Below are 22,424 nucleotides of genomic sequence, written 5' to 3' on the forward strand. Positions count from 1 at the left end.
TAGCATCAGCATCACTGGGGCTCTTTGCATGAGAAACTCTTGCACATATAAGCAAAGGTCACTCAAGGAGACTCTTGAATCGGGATTTATTTTGTAGCAAGCCTAAAATGACCACGTTGATGACCCATCACTGCCTCCCATAAGGAAAAGCTGGAGGCAGCTAGAGCACAAATGGGGATCAATTTTTCACTGAGAGCTTTACAGTTACAACTATTTATCCTTGTCTGCAGTGTTCATACAAGCAAATGAAGAGAAATATTTCTATTCACTACGTGAGAGTCTCCAACCCTTTCTTTAGCTGTTACTCGTAATTGCAGCAAGAATAATATCCTGAGGGCTTTATGCTGATCTGCTGGATTTGAACACCAGCCTCTCAACTTACAGTCTCTGTATCACCCACCTCCAGACAAGTACACACTGTTTTGCTATCCAATAAAAGCTTGGGGAGCAAGCTTAGACCTGCATAGGTTTTACCACCAATTGTACAAGGAATTGAATGCAAAATTGACTTGGTAATCACGCAAAAGGGGAAGGCAGATGAACTCCATTCCCCCCTCAATGTCTCAGGGCACATTCTGTCCTGCTTTGTGGGTGACACAGCTGTGCTGCAGGCAGGGAGCTGTGCAGGGCCTGGCAGTGTGTGCCAAAGAGGGGATGTGCTCTCCTAAGTGTTACTTCTGGTAGCATCTCAGCACTCCCGGGTGCTCCAAGGTTATGTACTGGCCGTGCTTCAATGGTGCGGAAAAGCGCTTTCCACCCAAAGTGAGCAGTCAGCAAGGCAATCGAGAAAATTGTTAAGTGCTGTCAATGGAAACATCTTGGCTCTTTTTATGGATGTGTTAATGGAATGCCCTGCCACAAATCAAAGGGGCTTTGCAGCCTGTGACTTCCAAGTGGTGAACATAATGACAAAACCAGATACTCTGTTACCAGCTGGTTTCTATTATTGGGCTAAATTGTTGGATTAAATCATGATCCTTACAGCTGTAGTCAAAGGATTTTGCCCAGAGCAGTGATTGGGATATCAGAAGATGCAATCTCCCTGACCCCCACAGAGGAGCCGAGGGGAAGCTTGGAAGTGGAGGCTGTCAGCACAGAGGGTGCCTGAGGACTCCCACTCTAGGCACCTGGTGATGATGTGTGTTGAGAGAGTGAGCTGCTGCTCTGTGGAGACACCTGCCCTCACCCCATATCTATCTATCTATCTATCTATCTATCTATCTATCTATCTATCTATCTATCTATCTATCTATCTATCTATCTATCTACCCATCCATCCATCCATCCATCCATCCATCCATCCATCCATCCATCCATCTCTGTAGTTCAGCTGCACAGCCAGGCCAAAGGCACTCTGAGTCCTGTCCATCTGTACAAGGAAGCCCAGCATTGCTCTGTATGGATTTTTAGCATCTCCTATCTAGTGCTTCACAGTTTTCTCAATGTAGAAGGCAAAAGTAACATAGACACTGCTGCTAAAAATAGCCACTTATGCCCTGGATGATTCATTTGTTGGTGGGGAGTACCCATAAGTGCCTCTATCTAAACATTCTGTTCCCTGTCTCAGTATCTCCTCTGCCAGCTTGTATATGTCTCTCTAGTCTTGTTCAGTCTGTTTTCCTATGGATTACATATACTTTAGCTAAATATGTTAGTTTGTTTATCTCCCTCCATGGCAGCAAGACCCAAGCGTGGCTTCCTCCTGCTGAGGAATTTCATAAATAAATCACTGTCTATTATTTCCCTGGGAGCATACAACATTGTAAAAAAATTTTTAAAAACCCAAAACAAACCCACCCCACCAATAAAACCCAGCCCCCCCAAAATTAAAAATAATTATAAAATAAGCCCCAACAAACAAAGATAAGGATTTCCCCCTTTCTTAGGTTTTATGTTGGAATAATTACAGAAACAGGAGTATGCTGCTAAACTTCAGGGGCAAACATCTTTGCATTGTTCTGGTTTATAAAAGAAATAAAAAATTGCACTGGATGGCTTCTAGAACTGCAGCTAAGGAAGGCTTCATGTGAGAAAGAAAGCTTCATGTGACTTAAATTCCCAGCCCCCAAACATACCTACTTAGGGTGATGATCAGGTTTTAAATCAGAGTCCTGTAAATTGTCATGGACTGGGAGGAAATTAAAGTGGGCTCTTTGGTGACATCCTTGTAGTTCAAGTGATGATTTATGAATGTGTAACTGAGCTTATTGATAGGCATTTTGAACCTGAAATGGGCTGTGTTTGGAGCTGTTGGATTTTTTACTATCTCTTAAAATATCAATATATTCCTGGAAGTATCCTTCATTTTTTGTGTGCAAACTCTCCCTACCACTAACAACACTAGGAAGAATGATGGAATACGATGCTTCTTTAGTTGTCCAATGGTCTTCCTTATGTCTGCTCCAATGTGAAGGGCAGGTAAATCAGAGGTGTTTAGCTGGGAGGGCAGGACAGTGAGTGTATGTTGATGTTACTGATGTGAACCCCAAGCTCAGAGGAGCCAAATCCTGCTTTTCCTCCAGAGCATCCCTGCAGCTGCACATGGCTGAGTCAGGCCTTTTCTGGGGCTGAAACCACCACTCAGTAATCAGTGTGCCCATGAACACCATCTTCAGAGGGAATGAATCTGGGATGCTGGAATTAATGGTCCTTTCCTTTCCCTTTCCTTTCCTTTCCTTTCCTTCCCTTCCCTTCCCTTCCCTTCCCTTCCCTTCCCTTCCCTTCCCTTCCCTTCCCTTTCCTTCCCTTTCCTTCCCTTTCCTTCCCTTTCCTTCCCTTTCCTTTCCTTTCCTTTCCTTTCCTTTCCTTTCCTTTCCTTTCCTTTCCTTTCCTTTCCTTTCCTTTCCTTTCCTTTCCTTTCCTTTCCTTTCCTTTCCTTTCCTTTCCTTTCCTTTCCTTTCCTTTTCCTTTCCTTTCCTTTCCTTTCCTTTCCTTTCCTTTCCTTTCCTTTCCTTTCCTTTCCTTTCCTTTCCTTTCCTTTCCTTTCCTTCCCCTTTTCCTTCCCCTTTTCCTTCCCCTTTTCCTTCCCTTTTCCTTCCCTTTTCCTTCCCTTCCCTTCTTTTGATGTGCAGATCCACTGGTAACTAATAAAACACAGCTGGTTTTAATTTTTGCTGCTAAGGGCTATTTTGTGAGGTATTTAAGTTGCAGTAGGATAACTGGGGAATAATGAATGAGTCCTTTGGGCAGTTATACTTAGTTCATAGAACCATAGAATTGTTTGGAAGGAATCTTATTTACCAACAATTTAGTCCCTTCGGTCTAGACAAGACACGTAACCAGATTTTCATATTTTATGGGTTTTTTTGTAACAAAATAGTATTTTCTCAATACTATTTGGCAGTCACCTCTTTTATTTTTCCCTCTAGGCACAATCTGTCTTTGTTAGGAAACACTGTTATCCCTGGCAAAGGCAGTGATGTCTTCAGGCAATCTGCACATAATACTACATGTCCTTACTGGAGCACAACTAGAGATACCAGCATATTCATCTTCCAATTTGTAAAAGTTTCCCCAAACATTTCCCCTTCCAACAGCATGCTTATGATTGCACATGCTTATGCCATACATATTATTTTAACGAGGTAACTTTGGAAAACTTGTGATTTATCCCTGTTTTCCTTCAAGAGATGGGTGTGCACAGTTCCACACTCACAGAGGGAAACTGTTGGCTCTCAGCAGCCAAAAAGCAAAGCAAGAGTCAAGTGCTGCAGTTCCCTCTTAATGAGTAAGCAGCTGAAAATAATACCTCTTGAATTTTCTTTGGCAACAGGACTTACAGGCAATATTTATCCTTTTTTTTTTAATTTTCTGTGAACCAACTAGAGCAAGATCACAGGAAACAACTGGAATGCAGACTCTAGTTTGCAGTGCTGTAGCTGGCTCCATCTCCAGCAGAGCAGCTTTGAAATGCTGATAAATTAATCCATGAGCTATTCTGCTCTCTTCTGCATAGTAGTGGATTTTGCAGCTAGTGTTTCTCCTTTCATGTAATCTGACCCTATCTTGGTCCCACTCTTAATGCTCCTCACCATCAGCCAAGGCATTAATCTTGAGAATGTGTCCTAAATCAGTTCCTGGAAAGGCAGTGGAAGTAGGCATCAGTGATATTTTTCAGTTCAGCCAGTACATGCCATAAAGATTACATTTGTACAAGGCACAACCAGACAAACATACGCTTGTCAGCTGATGCATTTTTGGATCCAAAAACTTCCAAGAAAAATAAAATAGATGAGATCTTGAGGTTTTAGGAGCATGAGTTCAGCCCAAACAGTAGGTCCAAGCTGAGCTCCCTGAAATCAGTGAAAATATGAGGAATGAGAGAGACCAGCACGAATATTTCTAGATGGGAATGCAAACCAGCTCCAGACATCCTGCAACTGATAATTTCTGCTGTAGCAATGACACATAGCACAGTTCAATGGCCTTTAGGGGTCGTGCTTATCCAGTGATGAGCACTGGGAGTGTATCTCCTGCAAGAGACTTACTGGGATTGATTCCCAAGTGGTGAAGTAGCAGGCTGTCCCACTGGAGGGCATTAGGAGGAAAGGGCAGCAAGAGCTGGGATGAGAAACAGAGACCCAAGCAACTCCAATGGAAAAGAACAGAATTAGAAAATATCTGTTTGTTGAGTCCTTAAATCTAGATAATTAATAGCTGAAGAATGGCATTTTAAACCAGGGCCTTCATTGCCCCAGCCCACAAAATGAACTCCCTGAACTGGTCTCTGAACCTTGTGTGATAGTTTTGATGCTCACAGTAAATGAAAAAGCATTTTACTGATTGCTGCTCCCCGTACCTGGCACATTTACAGTGAGTTCTATTCAAATCAAGAAGATAATGACTGGATGCCTTTTTGTCTAACTGTTAAGTGATCAAGTGAACTTCATGGACACCCTTATTTTACCCCTTTCCAGAAAAAGTAAAAAACCTCTAACAGCCCCACAAAAGTTGGTCTTTTTTTCTAGGTATCATCACTCCTGGAGAGTGCAGGCCAGCAGGCAGGGCAGAGGAGCATTAACACCTCGTGCTGCACACCAGCCGAGCAGGGCTGCCAGGGGCCAGCAGCCCTCCCCAGCACAGCCTCATGGCACTGCCAGGGAAAGGGCAAGGTCAGGGGTGCAGGGTGGAGCAGAGGTTCTGCTCTGTTCCCCGAGTGCTGCTCCAGCCCTTCTGCGCACAGCAGCCAGCCCAGCCAGCCAGGATGCCTCTGCCACAGCACTGAACCCTCTCGGGGGGCTGCAGGATGAGCACCAGAACTCATCTGCTCATCAGTGTCAAGGCATTTGTGTGTGCACACAGAAGTGTCAAGTTCTCCTCAAAGGTCTGAACCAGCCCTTTTGTCAGAGTTCTGGCACATGTGAGACTCAGGCACACTTTGAGACTCAGGTACCCAAACCTTTGCTTCTCCCCTGGATTCTGAACAGTCAGTGGGCTTAAAGTGGATTAACAGCCTGTGATTTGATCACAAACCACGAAGACCCCAGAGGCCCAATTCCAGCCATCCTGTGAGATCCATCCTGGTTGGAGCAGGACAGCTGGGCCACCCTTTGCCACTGACTGGAGCAAGGTCTAAGTATCTCTTGAAATTGGCCTCTGTCCTTATTCAGGCAAACCTTCCTTTCATTTCACATAATTTATATCTGTGTAAGAGCAGAAAACCCCAAAACAAAGCCCAAACAAGGATTGAGTTCATTAGCTACTAATGCTGTTCATTACTGGTATTTGCACAGTAGCATTTGCATGCATGAAACTTCAATTCAAATGAAAATATATTCCTCCTTCGCATGTTTTATGACCTCATTTATATGCAATGTAGCTTGTCAAGAGATGGCAAACAAAAGACCTGGGAGGATGAGGATTTACTCTGGATAAGCTCATAGCTACAAATGATTTTGAATCATACTAGAATTAAGCAACTTAGTGCCACTAATGCCACTGGCGCTGCTACTAGCCTTGACACTACTGAGAGACTTAATCTAAAAGGCTCTTTTGATTTCTCAGAGGTTCCTAATGGTTCATTTTCTATCAATTTTCCTTTTTTTTTTTTAATTTCTCCTTCTTTAAGTCTCGTCAGGCAGAAAGGCTGATATGTGAAAGAATCTAAGCTAGGCTAGGCTAGGCTTAGGTTATGGCAGGAAAGGAGATGAGGAACAAAATAGGAGCAGGGCAGAAAAAATATCTTGCAGTTTGTCTGAGCCACTAACATTTGCTAATTGCAATAAATATAGTACAGCACAAAAGCTCCTAATAAGCAAATAGAAAGCATTTTATTAGGATGCTGTCAGGTTAAACATTGTATTTAAGAACAAAAATATTCTTAGTAACTCCAAATAAAACAAAATGAAGTTTGACTACCCAAATAATTTTCTCCTCTTCATGCCAGAGCCTGAACTGCATTTCACAACAACTCAGCCACTGAAAATAGGCAGGGCTTTATTCTGCTGCAGTTGGGCTGGAGCACACCTGGATCACACAGGAGAGGACAGCGCAGGGATGTGCCAGGCAGGGCTGGAGGTGCAGCTGCAGGGATTGAGGGGCCATCTGATGTCCTAGCTCACCAGGCTGGCTGGGCAGCTCTTGTTACCCCTGGCCCAGCCTTGGACTTCCAAGACAGCAACTCTAGGGCTTGCATGAAAGTTGTCCCCATGAGACAGCAGCTCTGGGGCTTGCAGAGGGATTTCCACCCCAGGATGGCAGCTCTGGGGCTTGCAGGGGGGTTTGTACCTGGAACAACAACTTTGGAGCTTGCAGGAGGGTTTCCCCACTGAACAATGGCATGTCTGGGTTTTCCTTCCATCGTGGCAGCTCTGGGACTTGCAAGAGGTTTTTACCTGGCTGTTAATGGGGACATTGCAGCTCCACCAGGATCAGCCCAGGGGTCCTCACACAGCACTGGATGCAGCTTCGTTTTCTTCTTTTAGCACATGACTTAAATGTTTCCATGTTTAGATTATAGGCCTTTCAGGGCACAGTTTAAATCCAGAGCAGTGACTATGTTGAGTCTAACTGAAATTGAAAGAAAGAGCATGTGGAAATTTCTTAACAAAGAAGTTTTGTAAACAGTGTCTTGATGCTATGGTGATGGGTCCTTAGAACTGCCGACTCCATTTTTCTTTCTATTCAATCCCTTATTTTTCTTCCAAACATTCCGATTTTAGTCCTGTCTACATGGCAGTGTTGATTGTACATTTCTGTGCATCTAACAAGTGCCAAGGAAATCAAACTTAGGGAACAGCAATGCTGGATCTACTTCTCAGCTGACTCTCTCACAGAAAGTGTTGGAGAGAGCCAAATGCCTTTCCCTGTCTCAGTATTCTCCAGGGGCCTCTGGAAGTGCTCATTTACTCTGGATTTGGGTAAACCACAAAGAATGATCCAAATCTGAGAAGGGTGAGAGTGCAATGTCTGAACAAGAAAATCCATCCCCAGACCAAAGGGCCCGACTAGGCTGCATGTGGAAGCAACACCAAGGACATGCCTGGGGTCATGTCCTCTGCTGTTTGCATCACCTGCCTGCTGAAGGCTCCCCTTGGTGCTGGCCCTGCAGTCACCTTCTCACCAGGATGACCCTGGAGATGCTGCCTGCAGTAGGAAGAGCTGGGCTGTGCTGGCAACCTGAGCTTTGCTGTGCATTACAGGATGTCTGATCCCAAAATCCCCCGGGTTTCAGAGCTCCATCACCAGGAGCCTGTTTGGGCAGGAGCAGCCAGCCTCGAGCACCTGATGCATCTGGGTGCATCTATTGGCTCTCACCAAAAGGACACTGCAGCCAACACAGGGGCTGCTGCATTTGTTATCTAGCAAATTCTCCTCTCCCAGGTGGGATCTCCTCTGCTTCTTTTACTCTGGAAAAAAAAGAGAAAAATGCTGCCAAATAACTCACAGTCTGGATGGCTTCAACAGAAGCAAGGAGAAGCACTTGGAGTGTGATAGAAGGATTACTGTCATCAATACCGTGGTCTGCGGGAGGACAAGCTGGGAGCTTTGTAAACATCTCAGGCTGCTTAGGGAATCTGCAACACTAGCTGAAATGTTTGAAAATGTATTTTTCCTAACCAATACATTTCCCTAATGGGTACAGACAAATTCAAGTCTGGAAGAAATCCAGTGAACATGGTGAACTGCCATTAAAGAAGAGCAGATGCAGTTGTTTTGTGCCTCCCTCTCCCTAATGGAATGATGCAATATCTCCTAAATTCCATGGCAGAGGAAATAGAAGGGAAAAGCCTATGCAATATAATAAGGATGAAAAGTTTGTTCCAATTTTCTCAGCCTCCAAGGCTGGGCACAAGCCTGTGTCTGCTCTATACTGAAGTCTCATGGCCTGGCAGACTGAAGGTTTTCTGTTTACCTCTTTTTCCAATCTCTTCTGTAAGCCAAAGATAAAGCCAGTACAGCTCCAGCTGTACTTTTGAACCCGTGCTTAAATGGGGTGGAAATAAATCTTAATGAGATTGTCCAGCCCTATTACCTTAAGTAGTATACCTCAAATGAACCCTGCTGAAAGCTGTGATTCCCCTCTGAGGTTTCAGTGACAGGAGCAAGTGGATCATATTTCACTATTGTAGTTTGTGTCATCATTGGGTACTTGGTAGAATTCCATGTTTATCACATAAGAACTGGAGAAACACACCTTTATTAAAGATGCAAAAATAGTAGATGTTTTCTGTAAATAAGTACACAGAATTTTCTCATGATCTTCATTGAGAACAAAAAATTACTTTGCATTTCTACTTCATGAGTATTCAGATGCAAAAACATTACTCCCATGAATTCTTACAATTGGTGTTTTGATGTTCCCTCTTTCCTCTCTGGATAAAATCAAGGTATTCTCCCAAGACTTGCTGATGGGCAGAACAGGTAAGGCAGCAGCAGATGGGCAGGACTAGAAGAATTGAAGAAAGGCCAGAGAGGTCTCAGAGGAAATGTCTCCAGGGAGCACCACACTGCAGCACAGATATAATTTATTTAGGCTCTCCTGAGGTCCCCATCCGCAGCTGAAGAGAGAATTTTTAAGTGCCTGTCTTTGGTAACATGTAAAAAAGAAAGAGGTGATCTGGAGCATTTGGAAACCCACAGCAGCATCCCTCAGTGCACAAGGCACGTGCCCTCACATGAAGGGCATGTGGAGCTCTAGTAGGTAGCAAGAAGAAATCAATTTTCTTGCCCTAACCCACTCGGCTGTGCAGCAAATGGGATTTTAACTCACATTGTGCCGGCAGCATTCAGTGAGTAACCCACAAAATGAAGAATCTCCTCCTTGTCTAAATTTAGCATAAGGCCTTGAAAGTACAGACAAGGCAGCCAAACATCATCAGTAGCCAGAGAATTTAGACAAGGAAGATTACTCAGTTCTGGTAAGTGGTTTTGGGAAATGGAAGGAGAAACAGGGATCTAATAATCTCTTACTGAACTAAAGTTAACCTCCCTCTCAGGGCAGGAGCCTGGGACTATCTCTGACCATAGTCTGAGCTCAGTGAGTAATTAGCACTCCTGCTGATTTTTAGCACCTTTTATAGATATTTGATATTGGATCAACGCAGAAATTCGAGTGCATGGGCTCATCAGATGCTGTGAGCTGTTGAGAGGACAGGTCTGGGACTCAGGGCAGGTAACAAGTGATTCTGCACAGGAGAGCAAGGCCAAGCCTGCAGCAGCTGTACTGGAGGGTGCCTGCCCAGCTGCCTTCACTCCTTGGCATTCTCCAGGACTGACTGGTGAGCAGGGTGGCAAGGCGCTATGTCGAGTAGGGGAAAATAGATTTGATCTCCCTGTACTGGCCTTTAGTACAACCAGCTGCCCTGGGGATTGCTCTGAGAACCCAGGCACTCCAGGTGGCACAGAGCAGCTGTCTGGGTGGGCTTGGGGCCCTGCTGGGATGGACATGTCCCATGTCCCAAGGCTCCTGCTACAGCCTTGTCTCACTCTCTGTGGGACTCATTAAAACATCCAACTGCCTGCAGTTCTCTGCTGTCCCTCAAGGCAGCTTGATTTACAAGGCAGATTGTCAATTGAACAATCATCTCAGAACAAGGAAATCTTTAAAGATTTGGCACCATTATCTAGGACAACCCAGCTGCTGAGCTTCACTAGGAAAAGGAAGCAAATGCACATACTCAACTCTGAGGCATAGTTCTGTGAGAGAAAATAAAATCAGTTTAGCACAAACAAATAATGTTTTCTAATCCTGTATCATCTTCTTGGACAAAACGGAGATGTTCAGCTCCTGTTCATCTCCTGTGTCTCATAGCCAGAGAGAGTTTTCTCCTGCTTTTTTGGGTGCTCCTCTGCCTCCCTTCCTCTGCGGGGACTCCTGACCTTGGGACTGAGAGATGTGGCACAGGAGCACATGAGCTACTTCAGGAACTGGCTTTGTCCTGGTGAAACCCCAAGGGCAGAAGGAAGCAGGGACACGCTCCTGCTCAGGGTCTGATGATCTCTCTGCATCCCCAAAGCAAAAAATGGTGCTGCATTCTTGCTGGTGTTGGTTATGTTTTGTTTGGCCTGAGCACAGAAACTCCTGCAGGAGGGAGTGAGACTCACCATGCCTCCACAAAAATGTGCCATCTGGCCAATTTTCAGTGGTTCTCTCCTTCCAGTGTAGTGGGAGAATAGTGAAGATGTCCTGCTCCTCCCACTCTATTGGACATCAGAGTAAGCAGGGAATAGTAAAGGACAGCAAAAACTCTCCAGCTCCTCCGTGTGCCAGGAGAAACGAAATAATTGTAGGAGAGGAGTTTGCTAAGAAAGCAAACACTCCTCCTGTGAAAAACTGTGAGCAGATTGAATGCTTTCCCTGGAGTTTTCCAATTTTTTCATTAAATGATTCAAAATGAAAACATGCAGAAATGTGGTTGGTGTTTAGAAAGACAGCTTTTGTTAGAGAAATATTATTCTCCATATGTGAGCACTGTATGCCTCAGTCTACCATATCTGCTCCAGACATTGCAGATTCTCTCACACTTTCCCACATGATGCTTCTCCCTAAGCCTTGGGTGTTTAAATACCTGACCAAAACATCTTTGCAAATAAATCCCCAGTCTCCAGTGGCATAACAAGCCCCATGTGTTGCTGACTGGGTGAAAACAGACAGTGCATAGACATTTTTTTTGACAGCCACCAAAAAATCATGACCCAAGAAACCTGGCTTTAGGAAAAAAAAAATTAAAACAAGTCTTAAGAGGGTCATGATAAACATCAAAGAGTTGGCAGCACGAAGAATAATCAAACAGTTTAGATGAGGTTTCCCAGATAAATTGTTTCCATTTCATCAATGCACTGTCTGGTTTTGACCACTTATGCCTGAATATACCATTTGGAATTCATGGTAGATGCAGGAAATAACAGTTTCCTTCTCAAAATCCTTTCCACATGTGGTCCATATGCCTCCAGCACAAAGAGATTGCAATATCATGCCTAAGTCATATGGGTGTCAGAAGGCAGCTGACTATCACAGCAACAAGATGAACCTGGGAACCTCTGATCTGAGATAAAGAGCTGCAGAAAATGACAGATTTAGTTTAGCTGCCTGTATCAGAAGTGTTTTTGTGTGAAGCTATTGACATTGCCGAGCATCTCCAAGCAATTGCTGAAATATCAAGTTATAACAAGTATACTCATTGCTAGAGATCTAGTTATGAGGTGTCCAAGTATCTTGCATTTTATGACATATGTGTTTCCAATATCCTGTTTATCATAACATCCCAGCTTCACCTCTTGAAGATATTGAACATGGTAAAGTATAGCATTCAAGGACAATTTCAGGCTAAATTAGCTTGAAAAGTTCTGCTGGGAACTGCATTGCATCTGTGCTGCCACAGAGCAGCCCTTGAAGGGAGAAGAGTTAGTCCATGGAGCAGCTGTGGGAACCCAGGTTTTCCCAAATGGTCACTAATGGCAGATTCCTCATCCCCTCATGCTGGACCAGAGAGCACAGTCTGATTTATGGACATGCCCCATGCTCACATGCCAGTGGAGCTCGAATATGTGAGATACAGGGGTGTGCTGGGTGCTCTGAAAGAGGAGCTCCTTGGCATCTCCAGTTACACACCCACAGCACTGGGAACTGGTTTTGGCTTAATCTTGATGTGCCTCTGCCTCTCACATATAAACTCTGAATAGTTCTGCACCCATGGCCTGTTGTGTGACATTGCTGAGTCAGATCTAACAATATTTCAGCCGGGGAAATATGAAGCATTCACTAAGTTTTAATTAGTGCAAATATAAATACATTTATCTGAGAAATTGTGCTGGAACAAAGTATGGCTAATGCCTGGTGCTCCCCATGCACCATGAGGGTTTGCTGATGGGGCCTCACCCAGCAAATCCCACCAACCACAGAGCACAGGGCTCAGGCTGCAGCTCTAAGGAGTTCAGCTGAACTGACCCAGCCACAATTTGTACTGATGGGTCAGGGGGATGGAGATACTGCTGAGCTCTCTGAGAGTTGTGATCCTAATTCATTGGAATGAACGGAAAGTCTTGATTTCAAAGAATCTGGGTCATGGTCCCAAAGCATGAGTGGGAGATGTGCAAATCATAAGTTTAACCTGAAGTCAGGACCTTCATAATCACATGGTCAAGTGCAACCTGAGATGCTCAGCTTGCTGTCATCACTTTAGATTTTTGAGTCTCTGCAAAAAATTACTCAGGTGCTCAGATGTGTTACACACAGCTCTTTCTTTCCTTTCTTTCTTTTCTTTCTTTTCTTTCTTTCTTTCTTTCTTTCTTTCTTTCTTTCTTTCTTTCTTTCTTTCTTTCTTTCTTTCTTTCTTTCTTTCTTTCTTTCTTTCTTTCTTTCTTTCTTTCTTTCTTTCTTTCTTTCTTTCTTTCTTTCTTTCTTTCTTTCTTTCTTTCTCTTTCTTTCTTTCTTTCTTTCTTTCTTTCTTTCTTTCTTTCTTTCTCTTTCTTTCTTTCTTTCTTTCTTTCTTTCTTTCTTTCTTTCTCTTTCTTTCTTTCTTTCTTTCTTTCTTTCTTTCTTTCTTTCTTTCTTTCTTTCTTTCTTTCTTTCTTTCTTTCTTTCTTTCTTTCTTTCTTTCTTTCCTTCTTTCCTTCTTTCCTTCTTTCCTTCTTTCTTTCTTTCTTTCCCTCAGCAGACCTTTTCAGGCAAGTTGTCTGACTGCATTTCTCCTTGTGGTTCAGCAGTAAGAAATTTACCATTTTCACAGTAACTATGTTATAGTCACTGGGAAGTGTTCTGGGTGTACTGATTGCAAAGCCAGAGCACATCCTGCAGCTCCACAAAGAACACATCACAAAGGGTAAGTGTGTAAGTGTGTATTTATCTGCAAGATAGGTGAGAATCACAGGAAATGCCAAGTTTGCAGGTAGTGACAATGGATTTATGAGGGGATTTTGGGCCTAAACCTTTTCAACATCTCTCCAAACTTACTTTCATGCCTTCATAATACCTCGTGGGGATAAGTCTGTGTTCTCCCGAGGAGCACTGAAGTGGTGGAAACTTGAGCCATACAAACAGTGTGAGAGCAGTGATGTGGGGCTGGGGGGTCCCACCTGGGCAATGTGGAAAAACTGCCTGAGATAAATCAGCCATTGGCACCTCTCTGAAATGCTCTGGTTTTTTGTGATAGAGACAGCACTGTACTTCCCAAAGTCTTCTCAGAACTTGTTGTGATTCCTCCAGGGTCACCATTTCACTGAGCCTAGCTTGGAGTCCTCTGAGCAAGGGCTTGCTTTTCTTCCCAAAGCAATTTGTGTGAGTGACAGACCGTGTGCAGGAGCAAAGAGCAGCTCTGACAGTCCTTGTGTGCCCTGCTGACTCAAGGGTGACTTCAGCTGCTCCATGAAACCCAGGACTCCTGCAGGGAACTGATCCTGGGCACTGGTAATGTGCCCATGCCAGCAGCTGGCATCTGACAGGAGCCCATTCCTCTGCCCCAGAGTTTCTTTCCCACAAGGAAGAAAGCATTTGGGGGATCTTGACAGTTTTTTATGTGAGTTTTAGAGGAGGTCTGAGATGTGAGGTGACCCCTAACGTTACAAATTTAATTGTGGAAGCCGCAAGTGTGTGGAGAGGGAGCTGATCCCAGTCTGTAAGGAGAGAAATAACAGGGACAGAGAAGGAACTGAATATGGTGATGAGAGACTGGGCAGTGGCCAGGTTTTTGGGAGGGCACACTGAGCATTCAGTTTGCAGTCTGAATGGCAAAGGAAGGGAAGGGGGCCCCCACCCTCTAAATTACTGCCTGTATAACAGGTCTGCAGCAAGAGAAGGTTCCAGACATTGTTAAATGCAATTATGGCTTCTAAATGCTGATGGCTTAACACAGAATAGGTTGGAAATACTGCAGATGTTATGAGGGATGGAGGAGAGGAGGAGAAAAAACAGACTGGTTGTTTTTTGCATGCCTTAAGCTACTGCAAACATCATGGAATAGGACTGCTCAGAAATGTGCAGTACAGTGCAAGTGCTCTTGCTCAGACCCTGGGACAAACTACAGCTTCCAAGTATTTCTGCAGATAAGGAAAATCCTCCCATTGGGATGGGGGAGGAGGGGAGGAATACTTGGGAAAGGTGTAGCATCTTCTGTATTTCCTAACTAGAGCCTTAACCACCAGCAGAAAATGTTCATGCAAACTTCTACAGCCTCTACTGACTGCCTGAAAGAGGTCTCCTCCTTCTGCACCCCTCCTCAAAGAAAGAAAACCAACCAACAAACAAACAAACCAACATTTTCTTGTTAAAATGGATGTTAATGTGTCTGCTAGGTCAAACACCCCACTTGGAGCCTCTGCAGCACATAGCGCACATACTCACATTCTGCTTCAGAAAAGCAGTGAACTGGCACAGGCTCTGCTTGCCAGCTGAATAGTTAGACTAGTCCAGTAGTCTAGTTCTAGTCCAGTTAGTCTAGAAGGAAACCTCACCTGCTACTTTAAAGGCAGAGGTGGGAGATGAAGGCTAACCTCAGGACACTCCTGGAACATAGTCAGCTCCCACTGAACCACCACCAGGTCTAAGGGGCAGGACACCATGCTGGAGGAGAAAAACAGAGCTAACAACAGAGATTGCCATTTTTTTAGTTCCAGAGGTTGCAACTTTTAAGCTAGTTGTCAGAAATATGTCACTTTATGAGTGGCACAGGGTTGTTCTACTACCCAGCTATGTACAGGTACATTAAGTTTGCTTAAGCTAGGCTGAACCCCTATTGAGACCCCCCAAAGGCTGGACTGCAGCAGAGACCACCTTCTTTCATCTTTGCTTTTGGTGACCAAGAACCAGCTTTGCCATTTGTGGCATTTTGCCCGAGTGCAAATGTGGAGTTGCTCCTTGCCCTCTGACTCTCTCCCAGTATTTCAATTCCATTTTCATCAAACTGGAGCAATACTCCCAGATATTATATTATATTTTATTTTATTTTACCTGATATTCTATTTGATTTTATTTTACCTGAGCATCCCAAAGCTTTCTGTCTTGCTCCCACTCATTTTCAATTTTCAAAAAGATGGTCTTTAAAAATGTGGTAATATATTGTCATTGTCAACGAAATGTTGCATTTTGAATTAGTAACATCTGTATTTTGTGATGAAAGAACACTCCATTGGAAAATGTGTGCCTGCTTCTAATAGCTAGCATTCATCTCCTAAGCTGACTTCCCAAGTGCAAAAGGAAATGAGTTTGCCAAGGGGTCCATTCACGAAGATTAGAGTTTCTGTGAAGTGTTTATCCATCCCAAACCCTGATAAATAATACAGACACTTGCCAGGGGCTCATCACCCCAGCACCCTGGGCCTGCCTTCCCCTGGCAGGGGGATGCTCCTGGGGAGCTCTGAGCACGCAAGCCAGCGCTGGTGGGGTTAGTGCAGTCAGGAGCTGGTTCATCCTGCAGACCCCTCTCTCGAGATGCTGCAGTTGTTCCATTTCATTCCTGAGCTGCAGCACTGGCTTGATATGCTGGAAAAACCTTCCCACTTCTCTGCTGATCCCTGAGCACTAGCTGCAGTCTGCACAGCCACTCTGCAAGGGGATTTCAGGCCTTTGCCTCTTACTGAGGGTCTCACCCTGCAAACTGTGATGCAGAAGGGGTGCTCTCCCCCAAAGGGAAACATGGAGTTACCTGCAAAAAGATGGACATTCTTTACCAGATCTAATGAAATGTGAATTTCAAGCATAGTCCTTTGCTAATATGAGCATGTGAAAGTGGGGCAATTTCATTTGACAGGAGTAGTGCTCATGTGTGTGCTGGGTGATGATTTTTTGTTACAGAAATGCACATGGGCCATATTTTATTCCCAGTAGCTGTTGGAGACAGCCCAGAGTGGGGGCTGGAGGCCTTGCTCACTAACAGCCTCTCTGGCTGAGATAAATGGACTCTCCATGACAGTGCAGAATGTGTTGAATTTCAGGAAATCTAAATTCCCATATTTTTTTGGGATATCCTAATTTGGAAAACACCAATTTTATCAACTGGCTCCAGTCTGTCTTAAAGACATGTTTGAAACATGTAATTTTAGCTCTGAAAGGAAGTATTTAGCTAAAGAGTCAGGAACATATTTCAGATGAAAAGTCTTGCTTCCTTCTCTTCTGAAACAAGGCCAATAAAAGGTTGTGAGGAATTTTAAGGAAATTTGGTTAGATTCACATGCCACCTGCTGCAGAACAAGCTACATCAGTTCTGTTTCCTCCCTTCTCAGGCCTGTTGCAGTAAATAACAGAGAAACTATGCATATATGAGACTCCTGGTGTTCTTCTCCAGCATTATAATCTTCATCTGTTATGGCTCAATACCCTGTGTTATTTCAACAGTGGTGTTATCCACAAGAAGTTACCCATGCTATTCAAAGCCAGTCTGTGGCTGAAAGGGGAAAGAAAGGAAAGAGGCACTTGAAGAACCCTTGCATGACTTCAGAGATTTTTCTGAAGTCAAAAGGTTTGTGTTAAGAAGCAGAACCATCGTGACTCATATATCCTAATCAAAATGCTGGGTGTGTGAAAAGCCGTTCAGTCGTTCAGAGACTGAACCACGACTCCTTACAAGAGGAAAATAATACACACAAGGGGAAGCACTTAAATAATTGATGTGCTTTTCTTTTATCTGCTTGTAGGAGTGACAAGAAATCTATGTAGCTGGCACTAATGGATAGCATCTGTATGTCAATAATTGCTAATGAGGAAGACATAGGAGCACATTTGTCTTGAAGTGACTGAGCTTTCTTTCTTTATCTCCCTGTGTTACAAAGGGAAATTATTAGTGCAAATTTTAGAATTCTGTTCACTTTCAAATCTCAAAAGGTTTTCAAATGTCTTTTTTTTAAACAGGAATTCAATCCAGAATTGAACTGTACACTTGCTTATGTGTAATCTGCATTCTGGCATTTAAGGTCTTTTTTTAATATCTTCTGTGCTACATCCAAACAACAAAATAAAACTTTGTTTGCATCACATGTTTAATTTTCCATTCCACAACAGTGAAAGGGTGCAGCCAAGCTGGAGTTGAAGAGAAACCAGTAATTTAAAAACACCCAATGTTTTCATAATGAAAAATTGCATAACCATTTCCAGCACTGAAGTAGGATACTCAAACTGAGTAAAGTCTCTTAAAAAATTATTGGCGCATCAAGCCGTTCATATCCAGCTATTTAAGTCAAAGATTGTATTCAGCCATTCCCCCCAAGTTGCTTTTCTGAGGGAACAATTACACAGCTGTTCCTGCTACATTCTTGTGTAGGCTGCAAGCAGCCTAAAAACTCTGGCATTAATTTCCTGTAACTACAAAGTGCAGCTCTCCAGGTTGTTCGTGAGGCATACCCTTTGCAAAGAGTTTACTGAAGCCCTGCATACACTTGACACCAATATTGTGCTTTGGCTAAACTTATTTATAGCCCTGTGCATGTGTATGCACGGGCACATGCACGGGGCTGTAGGGTTTGTGTTCGAAGCAGGGCTCTGGACTGCAGCCACATTGCAGTGCTAATGATATCTGTCATTGCATTACAACTTTTTGTAGCTCTGTTATCTGGCTGCATTCAAAACCAAGGATTTTGGAAGTACAGTTCCAGCCTTGCTGTGCTCATTGGATTCAACAAAGGAGCATTTCTGCACTAGTGAACATTAAGCAGTGTATTAGAAGGTTTGGTGATAATTTTTTGCAACTTTTTTTATGGAGTGTTAAGTTTAAAATGGCTAAAGTTTTAAACTTTGACCTAGCTAGTCAAAGAGCAATGGCCACAAAGAGAATTATTTCAAAATTCCTTGACATGAAAAGCAACCTGTCAGCAACTGGTTCACTAAGATTGCCTAATAATTCTGATGGAGTACCCCCATTTCTCTGTCCACTGCCGGTTTAGTGCATATTTTTATATTAATATATATGCATCCACACATCTATAAGTACAGGATATTTTGCCAGGTCCGTGAAGCAGGTGTCCCTTGGGACAGGTTGGTTGCATCTGGCATGGGGCAAGATGAACCCTGCTTCCTGCAGCATGGGAGAGTTATTGGGGAAACAGAGAGAAAGAAACCTTTGCTCTGTTTCTGGCACATTTCTAATCCACGTCTAAACATCACTTTAATTTTCATTCCTGTCCATAGGAAATTGCTTCCTTCCCTCAATGCATCCATGAATGCTTTTCTGGAAGAAAACTCAAAGGTCCTTTCAGCAGTGTGGGTAATTGAGATATCAGTAATTTCTGCACACAAGATGCCATGCACTCTCAATATCAGTTTCATCATTAATATCAGATGCCAGCTGATACTGATACTGTCACCCTGAAATATCCCACCCCCAACTCAGAGTGCTTAATAAGCAAACTGGGGCCAGGCCCTTAAAATCAAAGCCTGTAGAAGCAAAACTCTGCTGGTTAACAGTTCACCCATTTGAGCAGATAGGCAGGAAATACTCATTCTCATCTCTCCTGTCTTTAGCTGATAGCAACAGCCCATGGAATTGTGCATGGTGCAGCTCACTCTGCACCATATACATAATTTATATTTTTCCACTCTAGTTATGACTGAGCTGTTTTGGACTTGGGATTTGCTCTGTAAAATGGAAGCAGAGAGAGGAGGAAAAAATAAAAACACTGCAGCAGCCTTCTTCTTCTCCAGCCACACTTTTTAGCCCAGAACCTCATCTTTGATGCACAGCCTTCACAGACCAATGGAACAGGAGTGCTACACAGTACATGTGGCACATACATATTTATGTGAAAAGATAAATGCTTGCCACGGTAAAATAAAAAATAAAAGGTATTTCCAGTAGTCCATCTCTTTATTAGTAAAATGCCTTGGCAGAGAATTAGGCTATCATTTTGACAAGTTTCCTTTTCTACAGGCAGTCTAGGTAATATTTACAATTCCTATAGAAGTTTTAGAAAAAACAGCTGAGAAACATGCTACTTGCTGGCATGCTCTTCTGCTCAGTGAAGTTCGACAGATACAGCCCTAAGCTCTAGTACAGGATTCCTTCCCAGATACAGGCAAAGTGCAACGCGCTTATTTTAACAATAATGTACATTTCTATTTCCTCTCAGCAAATAAAGCCTTTGCATGACATTTATCTGCCCTGGCTGGGTCCGTTACCATCCAGGAAGGTTTATCAAGGAACAAACAGGACACACGCACAGCGCCTGGTCCGGCAGCACCCATCCCCACAAACTCTCCTCAGTGAGCTCAAGACATCGATACCATCATCCCTGCGGATAGCGACCCTTCAGTCCTTCATCAGCCTGAATTCCAGAACCCTTCCTCCTGCCCAGCCCCCGTGCCTTCGGAAAAAATCCCGGCGCTGCCACCCTCCCAGCCTCCGCACGGGCTCTGAGCAGCGCACCAGGCTCTGCGGTGGTTTCAGGGACTTTCTGCTCTCCCTGCTGCTGCTCCGGCTCCCTTCGAAAGCAAGCGGCTCCGCGTGTGCCTCTGCAATCTGAGAATGTGAGCCAGTCGGCAGGACAGCGGGGTAAATATAAATCTGGCGCTTACCCACAGGCAGTCCCTCGCAGTCTGACATGGTGCGGGAAGTCCTCCTCGCCGGGGGCTTAGGGAAACCACGGCAGGACCGCAAGCGCGGGTCCTTCTCTTTGCAAAGGCAAGGGTGGGGGGAATATCAAACCGTTTACAGCCACCCTTCTCTTGCACTCCACATCTACCCACCCAGAGAGCTGGAGCAACAGTCCCGTCCCTGCCTTCTCATTATGGGATGTAAAGATAAGAATGTGCTTTTGTGCCAAAAGAGTGTGCTATTGGTGGATAAATTTGTTGTCATCCCTCCCCTTCGCAGAGTTTCCTCTTTAATGTCACAGAGGCACATTACCCTGTCGGAAAGGCCATCGAATATTTATGAAACGGCTTTTAAGGGCCAAGCCGCGAATCCTTGCGGGAGGACAGAGCTAATTGCTGTGCGCTGGGGCTGGCGCTGGGAGCCACCCGCAGGGCGCTCCTGCTTCCCGGGGGGAGCCGTGGGCAGGGGGAGAGGCTCTGACAGCTTGCTCTGTACCTTCTCCTTCTGCAGGGTCCGGGTACAAACACTGCTGGAAAAGAGGGCAGAAGCCAGGGTGTATCTCTTTAAGGAGGAAGGAAAATAAAGGTCTTTGTTTATATTGTAATATCTGAGAAATTGTTTTGTGACACTGTTACTAAAGGCTGCTTCGTAGTTTATAATAATATCGTGAGTGCAGATTTCTCTGTAACTTCATGGCTTTTCTTGCTTAAAACATGCCACTTTAATGCCAGTTTAGCGGCTGCTTCTACAACTTATTTTTTTAATCTTTGAAAATGTTAATGTGGGATTTGTTGGATGTGAGGTTCCCAGACTCGCACGGTCAGTGGAGAGTACCCCTGCACGGTGGTGTGCTCATTAGGCACCTTAATGAAGTGCAAGCAAAGGCTCTGGCAGCGTTAGAGCCAGGCTGGGCTTGGCAGAGCTGTGTGCGGGACCTGGAGGGAGCCTCAGCACCGGGGATTGATTTGCTGCCACTTTTTGTCCTGGGAACAGTCAGGAGCAGCCTGGGCTTTGCCTGACTCGGCCCTTCAGTGTCTGAGCTCCTCACAAATGTCGGGATTTCACACCCAGGGCCGGAGGGAGGCGAGGGGGGATCCATGGGGGGCAGTCTCTCGGAAGCACTTGCAGACCATGTGGCCAGAGACAGCCCCTGGGGGAATTGAGCCATCGGGAACACCTTTCTTCAAAATGCCTCGAAGGAAAAAAAAGGCATAAACGACATGAAGTATAGTAGGAGCCCAGGGTGCCCAGCACCTCTGAAAAGTGTGGGCTGTTTTTACTCAGCTGCTTCAGTCTAAGCACCCAAAGGCTGGCACTGCTGGCTCTGCCTGAGCTCTCCTGAAGAGAAGCCTTTTTATACTCTGCTGGTTACTCAGCAGCACAGCTAGCCATGGATTCAATTCAGGATGTCAGGCCTCTGACTAAGAAGCAAAAATAGCTGCAAAAGTAGATTGTGACATGTTCCCAAAACCATTCCTCGGGTTGCCTACACAGGGCTGGGCAAGCAGAGCCAGAAGTGTCTGGCCAGCGTGAGGATCTGTTGGCACAGTTCTGTCAGGGCAGCCCTTGTCAGTGCCTGCTTCTCAACCTGCTCATGCAGCACACATGGAAATATTCACTGGTGTGAGGCTCAGCTCGAGGGCAGCTCTGAGGAGAAGCAGAGCCTCAGGCTGTGCTCTCTGCCAAAGAGGCTGTGCAAGGAGGAGAAGTGCAGGGCATCATGCCTAACCTCTCCATCGTGCTGCCGCCCACAGACCCAGGGAGTGGCCACTGGCTGTTCTGGCAGTCAGAGAGGCGTCTGGTCTCCGTCTCAGGATGCATCTGGGAAAGGAAGAAGGCCTAAACCAGGCTGGGGGACTTTTCTTGCAGTGTCATCTGCCTGCAGAGACATATTGCTCCAATGTGTGAGAATCAAAGCTTTCTCAGCTCGCCCCTGTGGAAATGCAGGCTCCCAGCTCTGCAAGCATTTACGTGCCAATTTAACTTCAAGCCCCACTGAAGTTCCTGGAACTGCTCACAGTTATAAACACATGCATGAGTATTTGCAGGATTAAGGGCTCACCAGCCCTCCTTGTATTCAGAGCAAACAGCTGCAGCTGGTTTTGAAGTTACCTCTCACAGCTGTGTGCTGGTGCTCCTCCACTGAAGGTTCGAGCCCTCTAGCAGAGCTGGACAAGTGCCTGCAGGGAAGGCACGCCAAATCCCAGGCTGGTGTCTCAGCTCTGTCTCATCCTCCAGAGGAATTTAAGAAACCTCTGCCTCAGTAACCCCCACTACATTGTCCATGGCCGTGTCTGCTGCAGGTGGTCAGCATCTTCTGGGAGAGGGGCAGAGGAGACTGAAGGGGAAGGACAAAAACATCTTAAACAACTACAGCAAAGTCGGCAAGAGCTCATCTGCCAGAGCCCTTACTAGGATTTGGCCTTGGGAGAGCTCTTCAGTGAAACACTAAAGCAGGTCAAAAGTTGA

General features: G+C 44.8%; 1 protein-coding gene across 2 annotated transcripts in view; it reads right to left on the reverse strand.

Annotated features, from left to right (window-relative positions):
* EML1 (EMAP like 1) overlaps positions 1-20,127 on the reverse strand; it is a 121,266-nt gene extending 101,139 nt beyond the window's left edge. Inside the window, exons 1-2 of one of the 2 annotated variants that reach the window (XM_084207664.1) lie at positions 19,937-20,127; positions 6,834-7,008 (exon numbers count right to left, since the gene is read on the reverse strand). Coding sequence is in view for 1 of the 2 variants with exons in the window: in XM_084207661.1 (XP_084063787.1) it covers positions 19,937-19,964 (28 nt within the window). In the remaining variant the exon portion in view is untranslated. The remainder of the gene's footprint in view (positions 1-6,833; positions 7,009-19,936) is intronic. The other variant, XM_084207661.1, reaches the window with a different exon arrangement.
* Between the last annotated feature and the right edge of the window lie 2,297 nt (positions 20,128-22,424).

The sequence above is a fragment of the Fringilla coelebs genome (genome assembly GCF_963513975.1).
Source record: "Fringilla coelebs genome assembly, chromosome: 6".
NCBI classification, from domain to species: domain Eukaryota; kingdom Metazoa; phylum Chordata; class Aves; order Passeriformes; family Fringillidae; genus Fringilla; species Fringilla coelebs.